We start from the raw sequence: 23,993 nt of genomic DNA, 5'->3' as shown, positions 1-23,993 counted from the left end.
TATTTGGAGGAAAACTTTGAATTGTACATATTGCCCTCAATATAACCACTAATTTGCTTGGACATGTTAGAAGGACTGTTGCTGAATTTGCTCAACAAATTTGAGGGTTTCTTTTCCCCCTTGAAACAGTCTGAACAGATGGTCAACTTGTAAGTTTTATTTTAAAAAAAATTACTTTTACTCGATTTCAGACATCTGTAACCTTTTGAAAAAAAAAATTAGGATGTTTTTGCGCAACAAACATGTCGGCTTACGGATTGCCCACGCCGGCCAAATCACAAAGTTGTTTTTTCTATTAGAGCATTTTTTGGACCATGAACTTGAGGGTTTCTTACAAAAAAAGTGGGCTCTTTGAAGACTATTGTATGGGGTGAACATCTTTGGACGGAAAGTTCTCCCAAAAGTTAGCGGATTAGTCCCAAAAATAGTACAGAAAATATAAGATGATGAAGTAAACTTTAATTTGATGTGTGTCTCAAATACCTTGGAAAGTTTGGAGTATTTTTCCTGAATTTTTGGAAGTGAGATATCAATATCACCGGGGTGCTTTGGCAGTTTATTTACTAGCGCCGTTAATTATGCATAGCGCCCTCTCTGCTGTTAGGAACGTTTTTCCATGACGTCAAACGCGTCACTGCATGCGCATGATATGCAAATTAGCAGTGCATGCATTCTCGACATCTGTGTGCCGATGAGAGGCCATTTTGCACTCCGAGAGTAGGACGAAAATGACCGATTTTCAGGCCGTCGCTCCCCCAGCTTCTATCTCCAACGACGGAAAATCAGCTTTTGCTGACGCGGTACAGAGGGCCAAGCAGGTTTGTATGATTTGTGGAGTAGAAATGGGTAAATTTGGGTTGTAAAGTTGGACCTTCATTCATCCATATCGGGCGGCGGGATTTTCTACAGTGACGTAGCACATGTTTCCCTTTGTGATAATTGTTACTGTACTTGGTGAATGTATGAGCCGTGCATTTCCGACACAATGCCCGCATGGCCGTGGATTTTTTTCAACACGTTCTTACTCTGGCCATTTGTATTACTTCGTGGTTGTTTCCAAAGAAGAAGTGTTTTCTTGAAAATGAGTGATTGAATATACAAGAATATAAAATCAACGTTGAACATGTCAAGATAAGTTTTGGGGATAATTTTTTTTTTTCGAATTTCGAGTGTAGGCCTAGCCTGTTCAACTAAAACACAACTTTCAAAGGCAGGGTGTTATCAACAAGAAATGCGATATGCCAAAAAATTATGTGTTTGATAACAGAATAGTTGTCTGTTTTTCTGTATTGTTCGAGGATTAAAAACAAATTGGTGAGTTTTGCATGGTGCTTCATCGGGCCTACTTGGTTTTTTTCCCCCTTTTTTTTTCAGTGGAGAATTTTTATTTTATTTTAACAAACAAATTTTAGTGGGGAAAAATGTATGTTTCTCAATATTTTCATTGTTTTTTGATTTCATTACGTTGAAATTAGTAATAGTCATCAAGGCTTTAATTTAAAATTATGCCTTTTATTATTTTAAAAAAACATTTCAAATCATTACTTTCTATTCATGATATCCCCAGTAACGTTCATATAAAAAAAATCTTGTTGTCGAACTGATAGATATAAAAGCCAAGGAACACAATGTAGTGGCTAAAGGGTGTCTAACTTACAATACCGGAAAGATTCCCATATCTGGCCATCAATTTTCACCCTGTGCACAAACCCTATGGGACTGGTCTGAAAAATGTTTGCTCAGTAAAAAATCGAAATTTGTCACTGCTAATTTTGACTTTTTAGGACATACCACTTTCTGATGGCTGATTGGTCATATATCCCTAACTCCCTAGGCCTTTTTGCTAGGATGTAGCCTCAATCCTGCAAAATCCTCCAATTGGCCTCATGGAAAAATAGCATGTAGCCTCAATCCTGCAAATTCCTCCGTTATTTCTTGAATATGGTCCATGGAGGGGTGACCACTGCCTGAATCCTGCAAAATCCTCCGGCTATAACTGTCAATAGGCTGAGGCAGAGGCAGTGACATCCTGGAGCAGTGCGGAGGATGTCAAGTATAATCAAAGACTAAATTTATGCACGGCTGAGCATAAACAACACAAGGTCCGGCCCAAGACCTTGACACCGTGCGTACTCCGAAATCAGCAATGCACTTTTGCCATGTAACCTCAATCCTGCAAATTCCTCCAATTTGCAAAAAGGATTTTGGAGGATTCAGGGCGGTTAGGGTTAATGGAAAAATGGCCAGATATGGGAATCTTTCCACAATACCACTTGACCGTGCCTTCCGTCTCATGTCTTAGTCATGATTTTTTTGCGCGTTCCAGATTGCAGCCAAGATAGGAGGGTCGACGTTACCTGCGGGACAAGCAGGTGACCCGACAGTGCTGGGCCTCAAGAGACCCCTGGACGATTTATCGGGGGACGAACCAGCCGGAAAGAAAGCCATGGCCTTCCCAAATATGAATGACCGTAAGTCCTTGAGTACCAGAGCTGTGCGTCGGAACTAGGAACCTGGGTACCCGACCGCTGATGTCAGGAACCGGTTTCAGATTATGGGATCGGGTACCTGCAACCAACTTGACAAATTACTTAGTAATTTCTCAAATAATGGAAAAAAAAGTTTTGAATGCCATGTGTTGAGAAATTTCAAATTGCAGGCAACTTTTCCTCGGATCAGCTTATTTCCTCATTTTTTACTTCCCATGTGTGCCATTAAAAGTAGAAAAACACTGTACAAAGTTTTTGAAAGATTGAATGAAACTAATGTACGCCACTTCAGTGGTTGTGCATAAAGTCTTTGGAGAGTCAAGAATATTTTCAAAGTATTTTCTAACAAATTGGAAATGTTACTCACATTCGTGTCTTTTCAACATTTTTGCAATGACTGACCTTCATTGAGATGATACATGATAAAAAAAAAAAGTGGCGTCAGGTTGCAACATTCTTTCTGGATTGAATTTCCTTTTTTCGGGACTTCCCAGTTGCACGCCTGTAAATGAAAACCAGGCTACATGTACATGGAAAACCCAAACATATTTCACGGTTTAAGCAAGTTTCTAGAAATTTTGTTTACCATAGTTCTTGCTCCAACTTGCTCTTAAATGATATTTGGCCAAACGCTTCTGACCCCGTCCATAGTTTTCACCTTGATGCAACTCTAAAGACTAATTTTTGGTTTAAAAAAAAAACTTCTTTCCAATAAGAAAGCGAAGATCCAATTCTGTGCATTAACTCTAAAAGCCTTAATTAGTATTGAACAAAAATGGGACAAGTTCGGAGTCTCTGAACTGTATAAAAAAAATAAAATTGTTTGATAACTCGAGATCACTGTGCAGGTTTCATCAAGATCATATATTGATGGCAAATTCCGATCCTGATCCGTTCCAAATCCGAACTGAACCAAAGTGAAGTCAGTTTGGGGTCGGATCGGGTTAGTTTCAGTTTTGGGTCGAGTTTTGCAGGACTTGATTACTATCTCATTTTTTCCCTTTTTTTTTTATTTGCAGCGTTGGGGAATATGTTCAAACAGAGTATGCCGGGTATGCCAGGGTGAGTAGTTGTTTATTTTTTTCCCCTTTTTTATTCATAAGAAAAAAAAACATTCCCATGCACACTTCACTCAAATGTGAATATAATTTACTTTGTAAAAAAAAATCCAGGACAAAAAGTTGAAGTTGATATTTGTATTCATACACCAAAAAAAGTAGTGAGATAAATATTAAACATGGACCTTGGAGTTCTTTGTGAACTTTCCTGGCCGATTATTTTTTAAGTGATGTATTATACATGTATCATTTTTTTTTTTCCTTATAGTGTTGGAAGTACGACAGAGAATTATCAGGTTCCAGCCAATTTAGTCGGTTTAAGTAAGTATAGAGGAACCTTGCTTTAACCCTAACCCCCAGGCCCTCGTGGCTAGGAACCGTCCTCAATCCTGCAAAATCCTCCAATTGCCACCATGTAAAAATTGGATTCAGCCTCAATCCTCCAAAATCATCCTCCTGTTATTTCTTGAATGTGTTCAGTTGAGGGTTGACCTCTGCCTCAATCCTTCAAAATCCTCCAACTAACTTTTTAAGAAAATGAGCAGTACAGATTATATCCAGAAGCAGCGTTGATGATATCCAGTATAATCTAGGCCTACATTAAATTTCATGCATGGCCGAACATAAACTGTTGTACTTTTAACGATTGCTCATTGAATTCATAACTTATGTATATGAGTGATGAATTTTAACCAAGTTATTTTTTGCTCCGCATTTGTCTTCATAGTTATTGGCAGAGGCGGAGAGACGATCAACAAAATCCAAGAAGCCGCGGGATGCAAAGTGCAAGTAGCGGGACGTAAGTTAGCTTCTTGGAACAGCTGAGAGAAATTTGTTTTTGCACTTATAAATCCAGTGGGTGTTGCGATGAATTTGCATGGAAAAAAACATGCAAATATATGCAAATTATTGAAATTAGGTACAGCCTCGGTCAATCTTCCCAAATCATCAGTTATTTCTTGAATTTCTTCAGTGGAGGGGTGACCACTGCCTCAATCCTGCAAAATCCTCCAAGAATCACTGTTAAAGGGAAAATACAACATTTGCAAACATCGAAAAATAAAACTACAAAGTTGTTACGAAATACCTTACTAGGATGTTGGTAAATGACAGTCTAAAACATTCTGTAAAATTAGGGCACCTGGTGCGAAGTCATTTTCAAGAAAAATAGGTTTTTCCAACGGCGGTGGTCGGCTGACCAACGTTGGAAAACCTAACTGTTTTTCAACTACTGATCCAAATTTACCGGGTTTTTTTTTTTCAGTCCAAATTTTGTTTGCTATTGGTTGCATGTTCATAAACGGGTGCAGGCCAGCTAGACTAGTTCCCTTACCTTACAATTTTCCGGCATTTTTGATCCGTTTCATCTTTAGTGGAGTCAGGGAACCAGACTACTTGAACAGTTTTGTTTTTCTTAGTTTTCCAGCATTTTCGAACACAAAACTTCAAACATGTCAGTGTAACAATATTTGATCTATTATACTATCCCCCCAAATAGTTCATTTCTAAAAAATTGCAGCGAAAGCCAATAATGTACATTCCCTTTAATACGTTGAAGCAGTGTTGATAATTTCAAGTAAAATCTAGACCTATTCATGCATGGCTCAGCATAAACAATGCAAGGTACAATTCAGACCTTGACACAATGTATCCTCATCCTCCAAAACGGCCTGGTTAATTTTGAGGATTGGGGAGTCTTAACCCTAACCCCCTAGGCCCTTGTTGCTTACAACCATCCTCAATCCTCCAAAATCCTCCAAAATTTTTCAACTCAGCCTAAATTTTTCAAAATTGTCAGACAGTCCTGCCTCAAAATGCATTCATCCTCAATCCTCCAAAATCCTCCTCATCCCAAAACTTGGCACTCATGTTTAAATGAAGGATAACCAACGCCAAATCCTTCAAAATCATCAGACAGTCCTGCCTCAAAATGCATTCATCCTCAATCCTCCAAAATCCTCTTGTGCTTCATTCACCATTCATCCTCAATCCTCCAAAATCCTTGTGTGCTTCAATCACCATTCATCCTCAATCCTCCAGAATCCTCATTTGATTCAATCACCATTCATCCTCAATCCTCTAGAATCCTCCAAAACCGCCAGGAGGATTTTGGAGGAGTGAGGTGGGTTAGGGTTAATGTGTCCTAGAACAAGTTTTTGTTAAAGAAAATCTTCAAAATTGATGTAAGTCAAGTTTGCTTTTTTCTTTGTGTTTGCTTGCAGAGAATGATCTGGACAACCCAGATGTCAGGACATGTACACTGACGGGCTCACTAGATGCCGTACAGTAAGTTGGTTGGGGTTTAAGACGGTGTCAGTTGACCTCACTGGATTATGATTTGACCCTATTTTGGGTCTTCTCAGTATGTGAAAAGACTAATCCATTAAGACCCATGAGAAAGGGGTCTTCTATACCTCATACATATTCATATTCCGAAAAATTTAATAAAATTGAATATGCAAGACTCTCTGATCAAGTTTTACACGTAATACGCCGGTTAAAATTTGTGTGAGGCGAGCGATGTTATAGGCCACTGGTTTGTTTTGCAGTAGTTTTTATAACTGTCAAGCGTTTCAACATGCTTAAAAGGATAGGAACAATGAACTGCCGTCAACAAAAAAATTACCACCTACAAAAAAGTGACATCTGACAAAGTGCCCAACATTACGATTAAAATAACGTAGTAGTCAGGTGCGAGTGGGTAATTTTTTTCTTCAAATATTCAAACTCACTAAAAGCTATTCGAATATTCAGTCGAGTATTGGTATATTCTGGAAAGCCCTAGAATATAAATGGGATATAGTACAACAAGTAAAGCATGGTTTGTTTTGGGCGGATTGTTTTAGTGAAGACAGCCAAAATCATAAGCTTTCTTTTAGTACAAGAATCATTCAAATCACTCATGTAAATTTCAAGTTACGGATTTTAAACACAACCACCATTTAAAATTTCTGTCCACGGATCACAAAATGGTAAGTGTTCTTTCGGCAAAACGAAAACAAATCACAAAGGGATGTGTGTGAATTGTTTTCGTTTTTGTGATCCATGGACAGAACTTTAAAACGGTGGTTGTGTTTAAAATCCCGTAACTTGAAAAGTACACAAGTGATTTGAACTGATTCTTGTACTAAAAGAAAGCTTATGAATTGGGCTTTCATATCCTAGATTTTAAAAGTGCTACATGCAGAACTTCACTAAAACAATCGTCCCGACATTTGGGTTTCGTTTATTTTTTACTCACCCTGTATTTGTATAATCTTGCAGGAGAGCCAAGCAAGAGTTGAACAACATCATCTACAACTCCAAAGAGGCGGTGACCGAGCAGCTGATGATCAAGGCCAACAAGGTCGGCTTGATCATCGGCAAGAAGGGGGAGACCATCCGGAAACTCATGGTAAGCAGAAACAATCAGGACCTTTCCTTTTACTCTTCCACCTGTCAATTTTACCCCTTAATCTCCCATTCAGGGTTTCCTTAAAGAGAATGTACAACATTTGCATTTGCTGCAATTTTCAGAAATCAATGGATTTGGAGAATTAGTATGTAAGAGAAAATATTGTTACACTGACTTGTTTCACATTTCGGGTTCGTAGATGCTGGAAAAACCAAGAAAACAAATCATATTCTTGTAGTCTGGTTCCCTGAATTGTAAGATCAGAGAATCAGTCTAGCAGGCTTGTACCTCTTCACAGGTGTGCAATCAATTGCAAAGAAAATGAAGAGAAAAAAAAGTTTTCTCCAACGCTGGCTGACCAGCAGGTTTTAACAAATGCAACTCGGTCAACGACTCAGTCCGTCGGCAAGTCAGTCAGTCATTGACTCGGTCAGAAAACAATAGGTTAGCCTGCGAAAACCTCTCATTCTTATATCCTATCTGTCACACTCCCGCAAAGTATCACAATGATTGTTTTATTTAATTTCTTTCTTTCTATTTTCCCTCTATTCCCGTAGGAGCAATCAGGTGCCAAGATGATGATGATCCAGGACAGCACCATGAACACTGGTTTGGAGAAGCCGCTGAAAATTACCGGCGACCAGTCTCAAGTTGACGTAAGTTTTCAAACAGCCGGATATGTATTCGATTTTTCTTGCGATACAAGAATGTCACAATACACCCTCGCAATATTATAATTTGTCTCGGGAATCTTGGGCATAAATTAAATCAGGGATGAAGACCAGTGCCTGCATTCTCATCACAAGTCCTCCAGTCCCAATTCAACTCACAAGCTATTCAAATGACCTTTGACAAAGGCTTTCCTTTGTTATTATTCATCCACTGTTACTTGTGACTGGACGTGTGAATGGACTTGTGATGGACTTGTGATTTACTTGTGATTTACTTGTGACTGGACTTGTGATGGACTTGTGACTGGACTTGTGACCGGACTTGTGACTGGACTTGTGACTGGACTTGTGATGGACTCGACTACATTCCTAGAATTGACGAAGACAGAACCAGACTATTTCAGGCAAAATCAGATATATATTTTTTTAGGCACAATAAGCCCCATTTTGTAATTATTACATAAGCTAAACAAGAACCTGAACATAAATTTGAGAGCGTTGCAAATATCAGAAAAAATTGCGATAGGTCTCTCTCAAATGTCTTCACTTCCTGCAGATTGCCACTTGCATCGGTATTTTGGCCGTCAAATTCGTTACACGCATCGGCTGCGTCGAAAAACTTTTGAGCAACACCCGTGCGTGTTAAGAACATTTTTGAGACTGCGCGCACACACACCTGATGGCGTTAAAGATGCAGTTTAATTTTCCTATGAAAATGGCATCGTATGAGAGAGATCTATTATTATCCCGCCAATCATGAATATTCAGTACAGAAAATTGGGCTCCTTACACATATACCCACTCTTCGATAAAAAGAAAATTAAAATGTTGTGTCCAAGATTTGCACCGTGCGGTTATTGTTTTCCCTTTAAGGCGCTTGTAGGACAAAACTAGAAGATAAGCTTGACATTTAACTCGTGAATATGTGTTCGAAAAGTAAGAAAGGAATCTCAGTTGCAAATTGCTAGCAAAATGCAAACAAAATAAGATGTAGTTCTTTTTTCTTTCTTTTTTTTCAGATGGCAAAAGAACTGATCAACGACTTGTTAGAGGTTAGTCGTGTCGTCCCTCATTTCTCCTTCCACTGTGCTCTTTTATTTCCTCTGTCCTTTATTTTCCTTTTGGATTTGCAAAGTGTGATGCCGTAAAATCACAACTAAGTCAACGTCCAAGGGTTTTCTTTTGTTTTAATTTCTGACGGAATGAGTTCACGGTTCAAAACAGTGACCTTGATTGATTTTGACTGCCGTGATGGCGTAGCTGAATTTCCAGCCAGAGAGGGAGGGTTAAATCAGTCAGTACTTCCTGGATATGTACCAATGTTTCTGCTGATATATTTAACCACCTGGCTGTTAGCCAGAGGGGGGATATTGCGATCGCGTATTCCTTCTGTGTCTGTCTGTCTGTCTGTCTGTCTGTCTGTCTGAACGTATAAACACTGCCTTATGGGGTACCGGAACAATGGGAGGTACCCACAAGGAACGCCCACCGACTTGCGGGGTACCGTTTGGGTACCCCACAAGTTTTTCACGAAATAGATATATGGATTTTACTCAAAAACTAAGAATTTCCAAGGTGGGTTGATCAGTCGCAAATATAAGAGTTTTAGAAAAGGGATATTAAGTCCAAATTTCAGCCCAGGAAATTAAATCTGGTTAAAATAAGAGCATTTTGAAATTAGTGTGCGACATTGCAAAATTTTAGTACATGAGAACTAAGGAAGTACCCCACTTCTATGTCTATGTAAGGGTGTGTGTGTGTTCCAGTTCAATGTAAGTTCAGTCATCAATCTCAACCAAACTTGAAAGATGGTCTGTGGAGAGAAGGCCGACATAAAAAAAAACCAATCCTTTCCAGTATGGATATTTACGAGGACTCTTGGAGAGCTCAGCTCAGTACTTGTTAGTCTGGTGTCTCACCCAAACTCCCCATTCAACCCCAAACTCCCCATTCAACCCCAAACTCCCCATTCAATTGAGCACTGGTACCTGCCGGGTGGACAATCAAGGCCGTCACTGAAAATTGTCCTCACTAACTGCCTGTACATGTACATGTATACAAACTGCCAGGGGGATCCTTTAAGTTTACTTGCAGTATTTTTTGTTTTCAAATGTGTTCCCGATAATAGAAACAGCAGCAAGAGTATAACAACAGTATGGCTGCTGGTGGCGGCGGTGGTGGTGGTCCTCGCGGTCCCCCAAGCTACGGGGGAGGTGGAGGCGACAGCAGAGAGGTGAGATACTTCTGTGACCTTTCACCTTGATGGTGTGCAAATCCACATTAAGCTTTTCAACCATGGGCCCAATTTTAACAGTGGTAGTAAGCAGAAAACATTGCAGATTTAATTAAGCAGAAAAGAATCGGCGGGGAACCAGTCAGACGTAGTGTATAATGCACCACAGATTGGTTGGTAACCTGTTTCTGATAAGCAAGGTAATATTGGGTAGAAACCCTGCCCAGTGCCGCAGCATGCAACCCTTGTCAAAGTGAGAAGCCGGCCAGTAATAATATTGTTATACCTCTGTCTTGAACACTGTATTTTCATTGGCCCAGAACGATCGCATGTTAAGTTTATAAAAAGTCATGGCACACTTGCTGTGGGATATCACGTACGTACGGTATGGTGCGTACTGTGTGAAACGCTTGTATCATTGGTACCCACGCTATTTTCACCATGCTTTCATGCATGAGTGGGAACAACGAACTAGCAGACGATCAGCTGTATCGAGCACACAACATGCATGTGAGCTGACAGTCTACTGTTTGTTTTTCGTGATTTTTACGTCAAAATCCAGGAATCCAAGACAGAGGTATAACAAATTCGCCTCAGGTGTTCAAAACGTCATATCCCACATCACAGCAGTCAACAATTGTTAAATGTTACAACAGGTCACAACTGGTGTTGATGGCCCAATGCCACAAGGTCCCTCAGATATTTACGCACATTACACTGTGTCACATCTGGAAGGGTTAAGAGTTTAATAATCTCCCAATTTGTCTTGTTCCTTGTGGTTCTGTGCGTGCTTCAGTTCACTGTGCCCAGGCAGACAGTAGGCATCATCATCGGCAAGAAGGGCGAGATGATCCGCAACATCCAGGAGGAGACAGGTGCCAAGGTGCAGTTCAAGGAAGATGACGGCAGTGAGGAGCGAGTCTGCATCATCAACGGGCCGACCCCGGCCGTCGAACGGGCCCAAGAGATAGTGGACGAGATTGTGCAAGATGCAAAGGTAAGTTGAGGGGACTGTTATCACTAAGGAGGATGTTGACCTGGGTTAGGAGGATGTTAAGCTGGGTAAGGAGGATGTTAACCTGGGTTAGGAGGATGTTAACCTGGGTTAGGAGGATGTTGACCTGGGTTAGGAAGATGTTGACCTGGGTTAGGAGGATGTTGACCTGGGTTAGGAGGATGTTAAGCTGGGTAAGGAGGATGTGAAGCTCGGTTAGGAGGATGTAAACCTGGGTTAGGAGGATGTTAACCTGGGTCAGGAGGATGTTAACCCGGTTTAGGAGGATGTTAACCTACATTAGGAGGATGTTAACTTGGGTACGGAGTAGGGCCTTGGTCCTGGGCTGAATTTGGTTTATTTAAACAATTTTATTCTTAAACTCCTCAGCAACGTGACATGGAGAGGAACATGGGCATGCGAGGCCGGGGACGTGGTCGCGGCGGCGGGCCCAACAACTTCGGCAACCGCGGCGGCTACATGGGCGGCCGGCCGGGCATGATGAGGGATAACCAGTTCAGGAACGGCGGGGAGATGAGGGAAGTCCCTGTAGCAGCCAACAAGTGTGGCTTGATCATCGGTAGAGGTAAGGGCTTTACCTTGACGTTTTACGGGGGTTACCTCCGAGTAAAACCTGGAGTTCTCTCACCGTTTTTAGACTGAAATTCTGATTGTATCTGGAGTGACTCTGATAGACCTTAAAAGATTTTTGATTATTTGAGTGACCCCACATTGCATCCTGCTAGAACCCTGCACCAGTATTGACTGTGGGTGCCGGGCGTAATATGGATGCAACAGTAATTCCTAGCCAGGATTTCGCTAACGCCACAAGGATTGTTTGATCCGATGAGTGGAGTTTGATAGTAGACCAGGCTACACGGTGTTAACAAAATAGTGATTCTTTATGAGTACAAAGTATTCATACTCTTGGCCAAGTACTCACACTCAAACTCAGTGCAAAGTACTCGCATTGACACTCATGGCAAAGTACTGGTACTCGTAAAACGTACCCATGGCAAAGTACTCATGCTCGTACTCATGGCAAAGTACTCATGCTCATGGCAAATTACTCACACAGGGCAATGTACTCATACTCATGGCAAAGTACTCATACTCATGGCAAATTACTCATACACATGGCAAAGTACTCATACTCATGGCAAAGTACTCATACTCATGGCAAAGTACTCATACAAATGGCAAAGTACTCCTGCTCATACTCATGGCAATGTACTCGTACTCATGGCAATGTACTCATACTCATGGCAAAGTACTCATACTCATGGCAAAGTACTCATACTCATGGCAAATTACTCATACTCATGGCAAAGTACTCATACTCATGGCAAAGTACTCATACTCATGGCAAAGTACTCGTACTCATGGCAAAGTACTCGCATTGACACTCATGGCAAAGTACTCGTACTCGTAAAACGTACTCATGGCAAAGTACTCATGCTCGTACTCATGGCAATGTACTCATACACATGGCAAAGTACTCGTACTCATGGCAAAGTACTCGTACTCATGGCAAAGTACTCGTACTCATGGCAAATTACTCATACACATGGCAAAGTACTCATGCTCATGGCAAAGTACTCATACTCATGGCAAAGTACTAATGCTCATGGCAAATTACTCATGCTCATGGCAAAGTACTCATACTCATGGCAAATTACTCATGCTCATGGCAAAGTACTCATACTCATGGCAAAGTACTCATGCTCATGGCAAATTACTCATGCTCATGGCAAAGTACTCATACTCATGGCAAAGTACTCATGCTCATGGCAAATTACTCATGCTCATGGCAAATTACTCATGCTCATGGCAAAGTACTCATACTCATGGTAAAGTACTCATGCTCGTGGCAAAGTACTCATGCTCATGGCAAAGTACTCATGCTCATGGCAAAGTACTCATGCTCATGGCAAAGTACTCATGCTCATGGCAAAGTACTCAACTTCACCACTGCTTTTGATGCCTTCAGGTGGTGCCAACATCCAGGGCATCACGGCCCGGTCTGGGGCGAGGGTGGAGATGACACCTCGTCTCAACCAGATGGGAGAGAAGATCTTCACCATCCAGGGCACGCTGGAGCAGGTCACCACGGCCGAGCAGCTCATCCAAGAGAAACTCAGTGTAAGCATGACCAAAACTCCTCATTTTTATGTTTAGCTCTCTCGCACTGTTTTGGGACTGAAAATTCCGATTGCATCTGGAGTGACTCGGGTCGACCCAAAAATTTGGGATTTTTGAGTGACCCCTACATTGCATCCTGCTAGAACCCTGCACCAGTATTGACTGTGGGTGCCGGGCGTAATATGGACGCAACAGTAATTCCTAGCCAGGATTTCGCTAACGCCACAAGGATTGTTTGATCCGATGAGTGGAGTTTGATAGTAGACCAGGCTACATGGTGTTATGTTATGTTCGTAATCTGTTGACAGGTGTACCACCCTGGCAACCCTATTAGTCATAGATGCATTAAGTCTAAGGCCTACAAAAAATTGGAAGTATACGATACAAGCCGACCTACTGGAGTTTTTTAGGTCATATTGACGACCTCAACTTTTTATTGCCGCATTTGGCCAAAAAAAAAATTTAATATTTTTTTTAAATAATGTAAGTCTTCCCTATGTAATATTTTGTGTGTTATTGGTTAATTAAGAAGAAAACATTAATTAAACAGGAAACCCTGTAAACAAAGTAATAACAAAAGACCGACAGACAAAAATTTAAAGAAGTTACAAAATAAAAAAAGTTTTTTACCTTCCTTCCAGGATAATTTGAAGGGCGTTGCCGTAAAACGCACATAATTTTTTTCACGGCCTGATAAGTCAACCATTCCGACCATACACCAACATTCTTAATAGTAAATGTGTAATAGTTTTCCTAAATCAAATGGCTATTTTTTTATATTTTTTTTTTTTTTCGTTTCCGCAGCAAGGAAATATGGGTGGCGGACCAGGAGGCGGCGGGGGATATCAAGGGTGAGATATTTTCTTGTTCAGTTGTGACACCAAACCCTCCCCCTCCCCCAAACATTTCCCCTTCCCCCTCCCCCTCCCCCTCCACCCTGCTACCTGTGTCGCACCTGTCTTGCACTGTGTTCCATCTGGCATGGTTAGGGTTAAACATGAATTCCCTGTCCTCTTGAAAATATATCTTAACCCCAACTCCCTAGGCCTTTTTGCTAGGATGTAGCCTCAATCCTGCAAAATCCTCCAATTGGCCTCATGGAAAAATAGCCTCAATCCTGCAAATTCCTCTATTATTTCTTGAATATGGTCCATGGAAGGGTGACCACTGCCTGAATCCTGCAAAATCCTGCTGCAGTGACTGTCAATATGTTGACGCTTGGCCAGTGACATCCTGGAGCAGTATGGAGGATTTCAAGCATAATCCAGGCCTAGATGTATGCATGGCTGAGCAAAAACAACACAAGGTCTGGCCCAAGACCCTGACACAGTGCATCTTACGAAATCAGTAACGCACTTTTGCCATGTAACCTCATTCCTCCAAATTCCTCCACTTCGGCAAAGAGGATTTTGAAGGATTCAGGGCGGTTAGGGTTAAAGAAGTTTCCCCTAACAATTTTAACATTTTGTTTTAATGATAAATCTACTATTTTTAATTTTGGACGTCTGAAACCCTCTGAAACAAATGGCTTTATTTTACACACAAATGAACGCACCCTGCCACAGCCCAATTATTGCCTGGCCGCAACTAATTCTAAAGATAATAATTCAATAAATAGACGGTGGTGGATTTTTTTTTGGTTCGATGTGTCATTCTAAAGCGAATAACTTTGAAATTGGTAGGAAAACAGCAATTGATAAAACAAAATCTATTTTAATAATGAAAGGTTTGTGGAAACACCATGTGCGAATAATTTCTCAACTAAGAGAATGGTTCTGAAAAGGAACCAGAGGTATAAACTCGACGTTCTGGTCAGTATGCTCTCCTGAAGACGGTCAGAGCATACTGACCGGAACGTCGAGTTTATACCTCTGGTTCTTTTCAGAACCATTCTCTTAGTTGAGAAATCATTCCCTCATGGTGTTTCCGCAAACCTCTCATTATTTAGTATCTCCACCATGCAAAGCCTCAAATCTTACTTAAAATCTATTTTTCCGGGGTGAAACTCGAAGTAGCTTGGGGAATGATCTTTAATACCTGTGGTTTTTATTTTTCTGCTGTTTGTTTCTTATCCTCAGCGGAGGGCATCAGGGTAATCAAAATTTCAACCCTGGGGGTGGGGGTGGCGGATGGGGTAATAACGGCTATGGCGGAGCTGGTGGAGCAGGAGGCTGGGGCCAACCCCAGGGTCAACAACAGCAACAGCAGCAGCAGCAGGTAAAACAATCTTCAGTTACTCATTTGTGGTTCATTAAATATGAGACTAGACTTGTTTGTCTTTGAACCGTGTAGCATTCTTGTGTTGTTGGGACAGCTTCACCATTGCGTTCAATTAGAGCCCAGCACCCTCTCTCCCCATGGGTGATGGGTGTCGAATGAACGCGACAGTAAACATTGCGAGCCAGGTCTTGGTTCTTCAGATGTCAAACTGGAGCAAAGTTTATTTGATCCTTGAAACTGGCATCTGATTGTAAGACCTGGTGACAGAAGCGAATGTGAACGCGCATTTGTGACGACTTGTGAGCATCAGGCGTCATGCAGGGTTTTAAGCTCTCTGAAAATCAGGGGATACCTTCACAAAGAGCTTCCAATTTTTTCAGGGAAAACTCAGGGAATTTAGGAAAAAAAGCCAAAAATCAGGGAAAATTCAAGGAATTTGACAGTGACTCGGAAGAGGAAAGGGGGGGGGGGCATTACTTGTCAACAAGTCGGCAGTGTATTATCAGTATCTTTAACCAGTTCGCATTGGAGGACATGATAACTCGCACTGGCCGGTTTTTACACACGGGCACGGCTGACGGGTTAAGACGTCAAGATTGCCTTGACTCGCCTCCGGGTGACGTCTAAACATGCTAATCCCTCATGTTTTTTGTACACACACACACAAAGTCTGTGAAGTCTGGAGGCGGACCATGTGTTGATCTTGAATTGGCCGTTGTGCACGGCCTATTGTTGTACTATTTACGCTCCATTGAGACATGAGTTTTCGCCGAGAAATATCGTACAAATACTGTCGAAATAACTGTTGAAGTGAATTAGTAATTGTGGTGTTGGGGCTGGAACATTTTGCCTTTTGCAAAAATCGAAATTTAATAATCCCGGCGCAAAGTGGTTAATAGTTGCTTTGCTGCAACCACCTCTTTACTTCCCAGCAATCTCGTGACAGTAAAAAATAGTCCTCATGGATTCAGGGAAGATTTCTGGGATTTGTGTTTTCGTTAAGTGCTGGAAACACTGTGTGCATAGATACCGTAAAGGTTTAGTTGATGATTTCAATGTTTTTGTGTTTAGCCGGGCCAGGACCAGGCCAAGAGCAACGAGGCAGCGTGGCAGGCCTACTACCAGCAGCAGCAGCAGTACTACCAGCAGCAGCAGCAACCAGGGCAGGCCATGCAGCCACAAGCTGCAGCGACCAGCTCCCCTCAATCAGCCGCCGGCGCACAGCCCACGGCCACGCAGTCGCAAGGTAGCAAACTCACCCACCTTTCATTTCATGGGTTTTCTGCTTGTAGTAGTCGTTAGTCGTAATCAACATTTCATCAGCTTAGCCCATAATGCCCCCGGTTTGCTGTAGAACTGTAACCAAACTGATCGCCATATTGAAAATCGAGTAACACTTTTCAGTACGGAATTAATAGCCTGTGTTAGAATTGAAACAAAACGCGATGACAGTCTAGCTGATATCGGCTCAACGTCTCTAGAGGGCGCAATTTTGGCCCTCTGTGCGCAGAGATTTCAGTAGCTTAAGTAGCGCTCATAATGTTAACACACTGATGCGCATTTGGTTTATTGGAGCAAAATTGAAACGCAATATTTCGGCAAAGTTTTGTTGTTAAATTCTATTATATTGAAGGTGTCCGGCAGTCGCTCAGTTGAATTTCCAAGATGACCGAATGTTCTTATAGCTCTACGCAAACCACTTCATCTCTTCAGGGGATTCAGAAAAAAAAACTAGATCAGATCTTGAGACAATCTTTCAAGTTGAAAAATCGGCTGTCTCGAACTTCATCAAATTTCCGGGGTGTTTTTTTTTGGCTGCAGACCTTAAATGCACAGTGGCCATGTTGACATTATCTGACACGGCGTTTTCCTTCAAATCTTGCTTTGTCCAAAAAGAGTCTGGTTCCCGTTGGCCAATTCAACCCAAAAAACATTGGCCTGTAGTCGGTGTAATACCAAGATGGCTGCTGTGTGTTACTGTAAGGTCCGGCAGCCCAAATTACCTCCGAAATTTCTGAGTAAAAAGTAGTGGTCAAAGAACAGGGGGAGGGCCGGCAACCGATGGACGAGAAAATAGTCTGGTTCCCAGATAATAGGGGTGCACCCTGTGTATTTTGCTTGTGTTGCTTTCCATACCAGGGCAATCCCAGACCACGGGGGCGGGCCAAGTAGACTTTACCAGCCAGTGGGCAGACTACTACAAGCAGCAAGGTAGGCCGTCCCGGGATCAGTTAGCTTATTTTTGCCCTTCATGAGTAGGTAAACAGTGATTGGAAAATGATCGTAACCCTGCTTAGGAAACCTTTGTCCATCTTTGTCGCTTCTGGCAAAACATTCTCTAGATCAGTGTAATGCCATGCCTTGTTGAATGTCACTATCTGTCTCACCATGTATCTCCGTGTTTGTCAGACTATGCTTACCAATTCTCCGCACGGTGGGGAAGTTAAAAATTCCTCAACTTTTTCTCTGTCCGGGTCTTAGCTTTATATTTGTCTCCCAGTCCATGTCTTCACTTTATATTTGTCTGAAATGCAAAGTTGGTCATGCATTTCAGAACATTCTCTGTTTAATAAAGTTGTTTTGGTCACTGAGTTTTAGAAAACGTATCAAGAATACGCCGTTAATTAGCCGGTTACTGTTCCGTGTTTTATGCCATTATCTAAAAGATATGTGAAAATATACTGATAAAAAAAATTAATGACAGGTAAACGGCTAACTCTGTCACAGATTTAATCTTAATTAAACAGTTAAAAATTAAAAAATAGTTGGAACAGAAAGAGAAATGAAGGAATTTACTTTAAACACTTTGTCCTGCAAGTGTAGCTGCTGTAAGATTTTTAAGAAACGTTACTGAAATTTATCAGATTTTTGATGAGCAGCCAATAGTTTCCGAAATTTGGCGAAGCGTCTTGAGTAACGGTCAACCAAAGTCGTCTCTACCTTGCTGCAATAATAAAACGAAAACTTAAAAAGTTTTGATAAACTATATTTTTCAAGAACAAAGTCGGTGGTTTTTAGTAAGCGTACATTATTTTGTAGATTCTGAGCTTAGTTATTCAGAACATTAAAGTGTAGTCGATGGCCTGAACCAGAGAGCAGAGGTCATCCCCTAGAGTAGGATCCAAGCTGGTTCTCGGAATTAGTGATATATTCCGGTCCAACGTGAGTGATGAGTCCCCAAAAGTCCATCACAAGTCTGTCACGTGTCCATCACATGTCCATTACATGTCAATCACATGTTTATCACATGTCCATCACAGGTCCATCACATGTCTATCACATGTCTATCACATGTCTATCACAAGTCCGTCACAAGTCCTTCACTAGTCCGTCCACAAGTCATCCCGTCTGAAGTCAAGTCACAAGTCGTTGCGAAGAATCGTGACACTAGCATTCCTTTGCCCTTGTTCCTCCACCATTAGGGGAGAATGTGAAATTTAGAAAGCGGTAACCCGAGGTTTGCTGCGAGGTTTCATGAGGTTTTACAGGGTACCTCAAGGGTTCAACCTCGAGTTTACCGCTCACTAGATACTGCAGTCTTGCCTTACTTGTGACTGGTGTTGTGAGAGGACTTGTGATGTACTTATCACCAGACGTATGATGGACTCGGTCATCCATACTTGTCCAATTTTCTCCCTGTGCAGCCGAACAGATGAGAGGACAGCCGGGCGGGGCCCAGCAGGGCGGGGCCCAACCTGACTACAGCGCTGCCTGGGCGGAGTACTTCCGACAGCAGCAGATGATGTATGCGGGACAGACTGCTCAGCCTGGACAGGCGGCTCCGGCCGGCCAGCCTGGCCAACAGCCAAACCAACAGGTAAACGCGTTCATACCATGTAGAATAATGCAATGACCATAAGACCACAGAAGCCATTACTGAGGGGCGCCACACTTATGCACATGCGCAATGTGTACAAACCTGTAGCATCTTCGCTTGAGCATCAGGCGCCGTCGGCAATACGTCCACATGTCTCTCCCAGTGGTCTCTCCCAACTCTCCCTTTCTTAACGTTGAGGGGGTACTTATGCATGGAGCCCATAAGGAACATTTCATTTGCCTTCCATATTTCGTAGTTCATTTATATAGATTAATTTGCTTTAACCCTAACCCCTTGAGCACTTTTGCTAGAAAGTATCCTGTATCCAACAAAATCCATCAATTTTGTCATGCAAAAAAAGTTGGTGTCCCAAGTCTAGCAGAATCCACCAGTGAGTCCACCAGAATTCACCAGTGTAGTACATGTACCTTGTACACACCAAACATATAGCGCAGTGGTTGAGATCCTGAATCCATCAAAGTCCCCCAACTGCTCAATATGGAGGTATCCTGAATCCATCAAAATCCTGCAGTACCACAAGGCTTACTGTCCTGAATCCATCAAAATCCCCAATTTGTTCAATATTGAGGTATCCTGAACCAAACAATCTCTTGCAAACACTCTTGTGTTAGTTACAACGTAGTTAAACTATGTCTTAAATTTGAGGATTGCTTTCGAGTCGGCAAGTACCATTTTCCTGGATTGAAGGAAATCTGAAGTTGTGATTAAAACAACGGCATTTGTTTGTTGAATTCTCCCACCTGCAGGCTACCGGCTATCCCCAGTAATGTAATCTCCAACCTCTGACAAGACGGTTACCAGGTAAGATCCTCGTAAGATGTTTTTGTGATGTTTCATCCTCCGTTTATCCCCATTGCCCTATTCTCATCTTCCTAATAGTGTCCGTTTTTCTCATGTTTTTGTTCATATATCTTTTTGTGCTGTGGTAATTCTTGCTTTTTTTGTCTTTTGAGTGCATTTTTCTGCTTAATTCGTTCTTGATCAGTTTAAAGGAAATACTGTTACTCTCAGAGTTTTACAAGTGCAACATTTTAAACTATACTTCTTGTGAAATGCTCTTTTGACATAATCTGTGCCATTGCTGTTGAAAATGATACATGATGATTTGATATTTTTTTTTTCAAAATTGATATTTTATATTGATGATTGTTCCACTGTTTCATTGTATGGATTGTGCTTATCCTTTGAAACGCTTGAATATATAATGAATTGAAATGCATATTCATGAGTGCTCATTTTTGCTACTGTAATTTTCGGATGTTTTGTCAAATTTCATGTGCCAATTCCTGTATTTTGAGAATGATTGCCATATTCTCTTTTTTTTCCCCAAACAGGAAGCATGTATTTCGAAATATAATTGCAATATGAATATTCCACTGAATTTTTTTGGTTATGTCAAAAATTGCCATTCTTTCTTTTATTTTGTCTAAGTAACTGATAATAATACATTGCTCGCCATTGCAATTTTTTTTGATATTCTGGAACATTTATGGGTGTTTTGTTTTTTTGTCAGTTGTTTCAATATTCCCCGTCTTCCACAATATTTGCAAAAATTGATTCGTCATATCTATGAATTCTTTTCGAATGTGTCATCATTTTGAACTAACCCATTATTCATTGTATATGCTCCTTGCATTGTTTGTCTGTCTTTTTCGATGTGATTCTAATTTGATATATTACCCCCCTGCCTGGTGTATAGTTGCAACAGAAAGGGGCCATATTTTGTTCTATTGATATACAACCCTTTGTGTATTTTTCTTGTTTCCCCTTGCTTATTCTCTCCACAGGCTCAGAAATGTCACCCGAATTTACCTTTCCACATCCAAAATTTGAATATTTTGGCCGCCACTAGAAAACCCAATCAAGTTTTGATGCTCAAACCAAATCCCAATACATGTATCTGTGAAATGTACAAAGAAAAGCTCCCTCCAAAAACAATTTAATTTGCTCTCTCCAAATTCTTGAAGGAAAAAAAAACCAAGAAAGGAACAAACTTCAGCGTGCAATCCAAGAATTGTCTGGTTTTTTTCCTTTCTAAGAAAGTTCTGTGAAAAGAAATCGAACGTAATGTTCGGTGCAAAATATATTGGCTGTAATATTGAAACTTGCATGATTAATTGTTAGGAACACGGTGTGTATTTTCTGTGATTCCACAGTTGACTGTATATTAAGGAAAAAACTCGGAAGAGGGGCTTTGTCATGCAAATTATGCTTATTGTTCCACAACTTTCACTTTTTTCAATTTACAGAAAACTCCTGTCTATTTTCATTGTCCGTAACATTCTTAAGCTACTGTTTTTGGGGTCTGGGAAGTGAACGCACATTTGTCTCCTCTTCCAACAAAAAGTTTTGCCATATTGTTGATGCATTGTTTATGTCGAGTGCGTTGATTTGATATTCTGAAATTTGGTCGATGTCTTTTCCCCTACCTCGTACTGCGAACTGAATGATTGTACACACATTGTTGAATATATTGGGGTTTTGGTTTAGTGAAGTCGTCGGCGCACCGGCACCAGACTACTTTGCTGTCTTCAGATGTTCACCATGCACGGCACGAATGGCATCTTACGTTGTCTTTACGCTGAGACACGCTGTAAGTGGTGGGTCGATGAAAGTATCCCGAGAATTGAAAAAAACAAGGATTCCTGTTATACAGCAATCCAAATTGAAAGTAAATACAGTTGTTAGGGATTATAAAAGTAAATAATTATGGTTTTATTTAAGTTGTGCTTTAGTTAAGGGATTTGGGGGTTTTTTCATGTCTAGTATTGACTGAACTAGGTTTACTGTTTTATTTTTTCTCGGCTAAATATTTGAAGTGATCATGCTAATTTGAAGGGTTTTATTGTGTATAGAATGACATTGTATGAAAAAAAGTTTTGTGATAATTTCCGCCGTGTTTTCTGTAGATACCTTACGCTTTTATTGTTTATGTTTGCGATGTTCTTTGAGTGCTTTGTCTATTGAACAGGTAGCAAAGGATGCTGGGATAGCCACCAGAGAAAAGAACGGTAGGACGATAAAATGAAACCAATTGCTGTATAAAAAAGAAAAATGCGTTAAAAGTTGACATTGTTACATGTAATATACCGAAACCTAATTTTAGGGTATGTATTGCATCATAGCGATAAACTTGTTGTTTTGCTTTAATGAATATTTATGTACCATTTCCAATTTTTGTCATGAATGACCGTTGAACTCTTGTCAATTTTGCTTGTTTTTTACCTTGAAATTATGTCCAATTGGGTAATTTTGTCATGTTTTATGCCACTTTCTCTGGATTTTTTTGTTGTTTTTGTACGTATATCTGTATTTTTTTTATCGAACGTTCAGGTGGCTTTGCTCATCCGCCAGCAAACCGTAAGTAAAATGCCAATTGCAACCAAAACAGGAAATTGTGTTACGTGTTAAACATTATTTCAATGCAACCTGATTTTTTTAGGGCCATAGAGTGATGCTATATTTGTTGTAATATTACCCGTTAAATACTATAACCAGTGTAATATAGTTTCAGGATTTTGAATATAAAACATGTATTACATGAGATGTGTTACAACAAAACTATTAACTGACATACCTAGCTCTGTATTACTGTACGTTTTCATAATCGAGTATTTGATTGCATGGGATGGGATTAGCGTAAGCCAATTTTCTAGCAGGTCAGCAGAGGTCATGCTGGGGTCATGCGAGGTCATGTGGGTGACCTTTTCAGCGGTTTGGGGCGTAGAGATTTCTGCGGCTGCAGGCACGACAGCTGGCCAGTGGTATGGGTAAGATTATCACAATGAAAGAACAATTGTCAATAATCAATATTTCGGAAAAATTCACATCTGCATTGTACATTTTCAATATTGCAACATTGTTGTTAAACTTGGGTCGTTTAAAATTGCTTTTCCCATATTCCTTTCTTGTGTATTACACTGTTCCATTATTATCCATGTATTAAAAGTCATTACATTGTCTTTTATGTCTCGTTAAGATACCAACTGTACTGGAGTTTATTTTCATTGTTTAAGAATTAAATGGCTTTGTTTTTTACCCTTACAATTGCCCTCAGATTTTGTCATGATTTCTTTTGTGTCTTGAAAGCGTTTCTCATGCAAAAGGTAGTTTAGTGGAATCATTTGTAACTTTACGGTACTTTAATTGCTGTAGAAAAGTAGCACAGCAGCATTGCATTAGAAGTACATGTATTTTATATACAATTAATAATTTGCCTCTAGGAATTCTTGATTAGTGCCCAATTTGCTATCTGTGGCAACGATACAACGTCTTTTAAACTTTTTGTCCTCATAAAACATTGGTTAAAGTGGTTTAAATTGCCTCAGATCGCACTACACCACAGAGCATTTTGAATCCAAACATTAACAAGTTTCAGGGCCCTTAAGCAGGCCCCAAACCCCATGCCTTAATTTTTTTAAGAGCCCCCCCCCCCCCCCAAATTGTGTTCCGGATCCGCCCTTGCCGTGGTCCAATTTTAGGCCGGGAGTGTATTGGGAAGGTGCATAGTCATACATGCAGCCTTCATTATGTGTAAGAGCCATGGGATGGAGTACAACATGTAGGCCTACATGTACGTGTATAGGGGTCTGCGACAAAGAATTGGTCTTTTTAAGACAGAATTGTACTTTAAGTCTCGTCTGGACCTTGTTCAGGGAAAAGACTGTGTCTGTCCCTATATGTACATTAGTTCGTGTACAATGCAGTGTGTGTGGTACATGTACGTGTACATGTATTTCGATTAAAGTTTTGTAAAATTGGTCTCATTTCAGAAGTTGAAGTCCAATTGGAACCAAACTTGGGTTATAGATGCAACTTGGGAACCTTCATATGATAATGACGACAATGGTCATGAGGTCAAGTTGTAAAATAGGATGAAAATTGGTCTCATTTGAAAAGTGGAAGCCCAATTTGATCCATTTCTCCTAATTTCCAGGTCACCACAAGTGCTGCA

At 40.7% G+C, this 23,993-nt stretch overlaps 1 protein-coding gene across 4 annotated transcripts; it reads left to right on the top strand.

Moving 5' to 3' along the window:
• The first annotated feature begins 652 nt into the window (after positions 1-652).
• Positions 653-23,083, top strand: LOC119721096 (far upstream element-binding protein 1-like). 4 transcript variants are annotated; one of them, XM_038190988.1, is made up of 20 exons: positions 653-818; positions 2,327-2,471; positions 3,509-3,551; positions 3,816-3,868; positions 4,275-4,346; positions 5,770-5,833; positions 6,812-6,941; positions 7,499-7,597; positions 8,632-8,664; positions 9,741-9,845; positions 10,642-10,842; positions 11,230-11,425; positions 12,830-12,981; positions 13,786-13,832; positions 15,060-15,193; positions 16,271-16,447; positions 17,341-17,412; positions 18,846-19,018; positions 19,786-19,840; positions 20,827-23,083. In XM_038190988.1, the coding sequence occupies exons 1-19, from the start codon at positions 729-731 to the stop codon at positions 19,804-19,806; spliced, it is 2,007 nt and encodes a 668-aa protein (XP_038046916.1). In that variant the 5' UTR covers positions 653-728; the 3' UTR covers positions 19,807-19,840; positions 20,827-23,083. The 4 variants fall into 4 exon arrangements, with proteins under 4 accessions (XP_038046916.1, XP_038046915.1, XP_038046918.1 ...); XM_038190987.1 differs by having other exon boundaries at positions 15,060-15,198; positions 16,273-16,447; XM_038190990.1 differs by lacking the exon at positions 17,341-17,412.
• Positions 23,084-23,993: the final 910 nt, after the last annotated feature.

Source organism: Patiria miniata, unplaced genomic scaffold (assembly GCF_015706575.1).
Source record: "Patiria miniata isolate m_02_andy unplaced genomic scaffold, ASM1570657v1 HiC_scaffold_9, whole genome shotgun sequence".
In the NCBI taxonomy this organism is placed as follows: Eukaryota; Metazoa; Echinodermata; class Asteroidea; order Valvatida; family Asterinidae; genus Patiria; species Patiria miniata.
Note: the sequence above shows the minus strand (reverse complement) of the source record. Positions and strands in the feature narration are given on the sequence as shown.

Coding starts and splice junctions, on each gene's coding strand:
- LOC119721096 (XM_038190987.1), top strand. CDS start 729: ATGACCGATTTTCAGGCCGTCGCTCCCCCAGCTTCTATCTCCAACGAC. Junction 7,598..8,631: donor GCGACCAGTCTCAAGTTGAC/GTAAGTTTTCAA, acceptor CTTTTTTTTCAG/ATGGCAAAAGAACTGATCAA. Junction 10,843..11,229: donor AGATTGTGCAAGATGCAAAG/GTAAGTTGAGGG, acceptor TAAACTCCTCAG/CAACGTGACATGGAGAGGAA.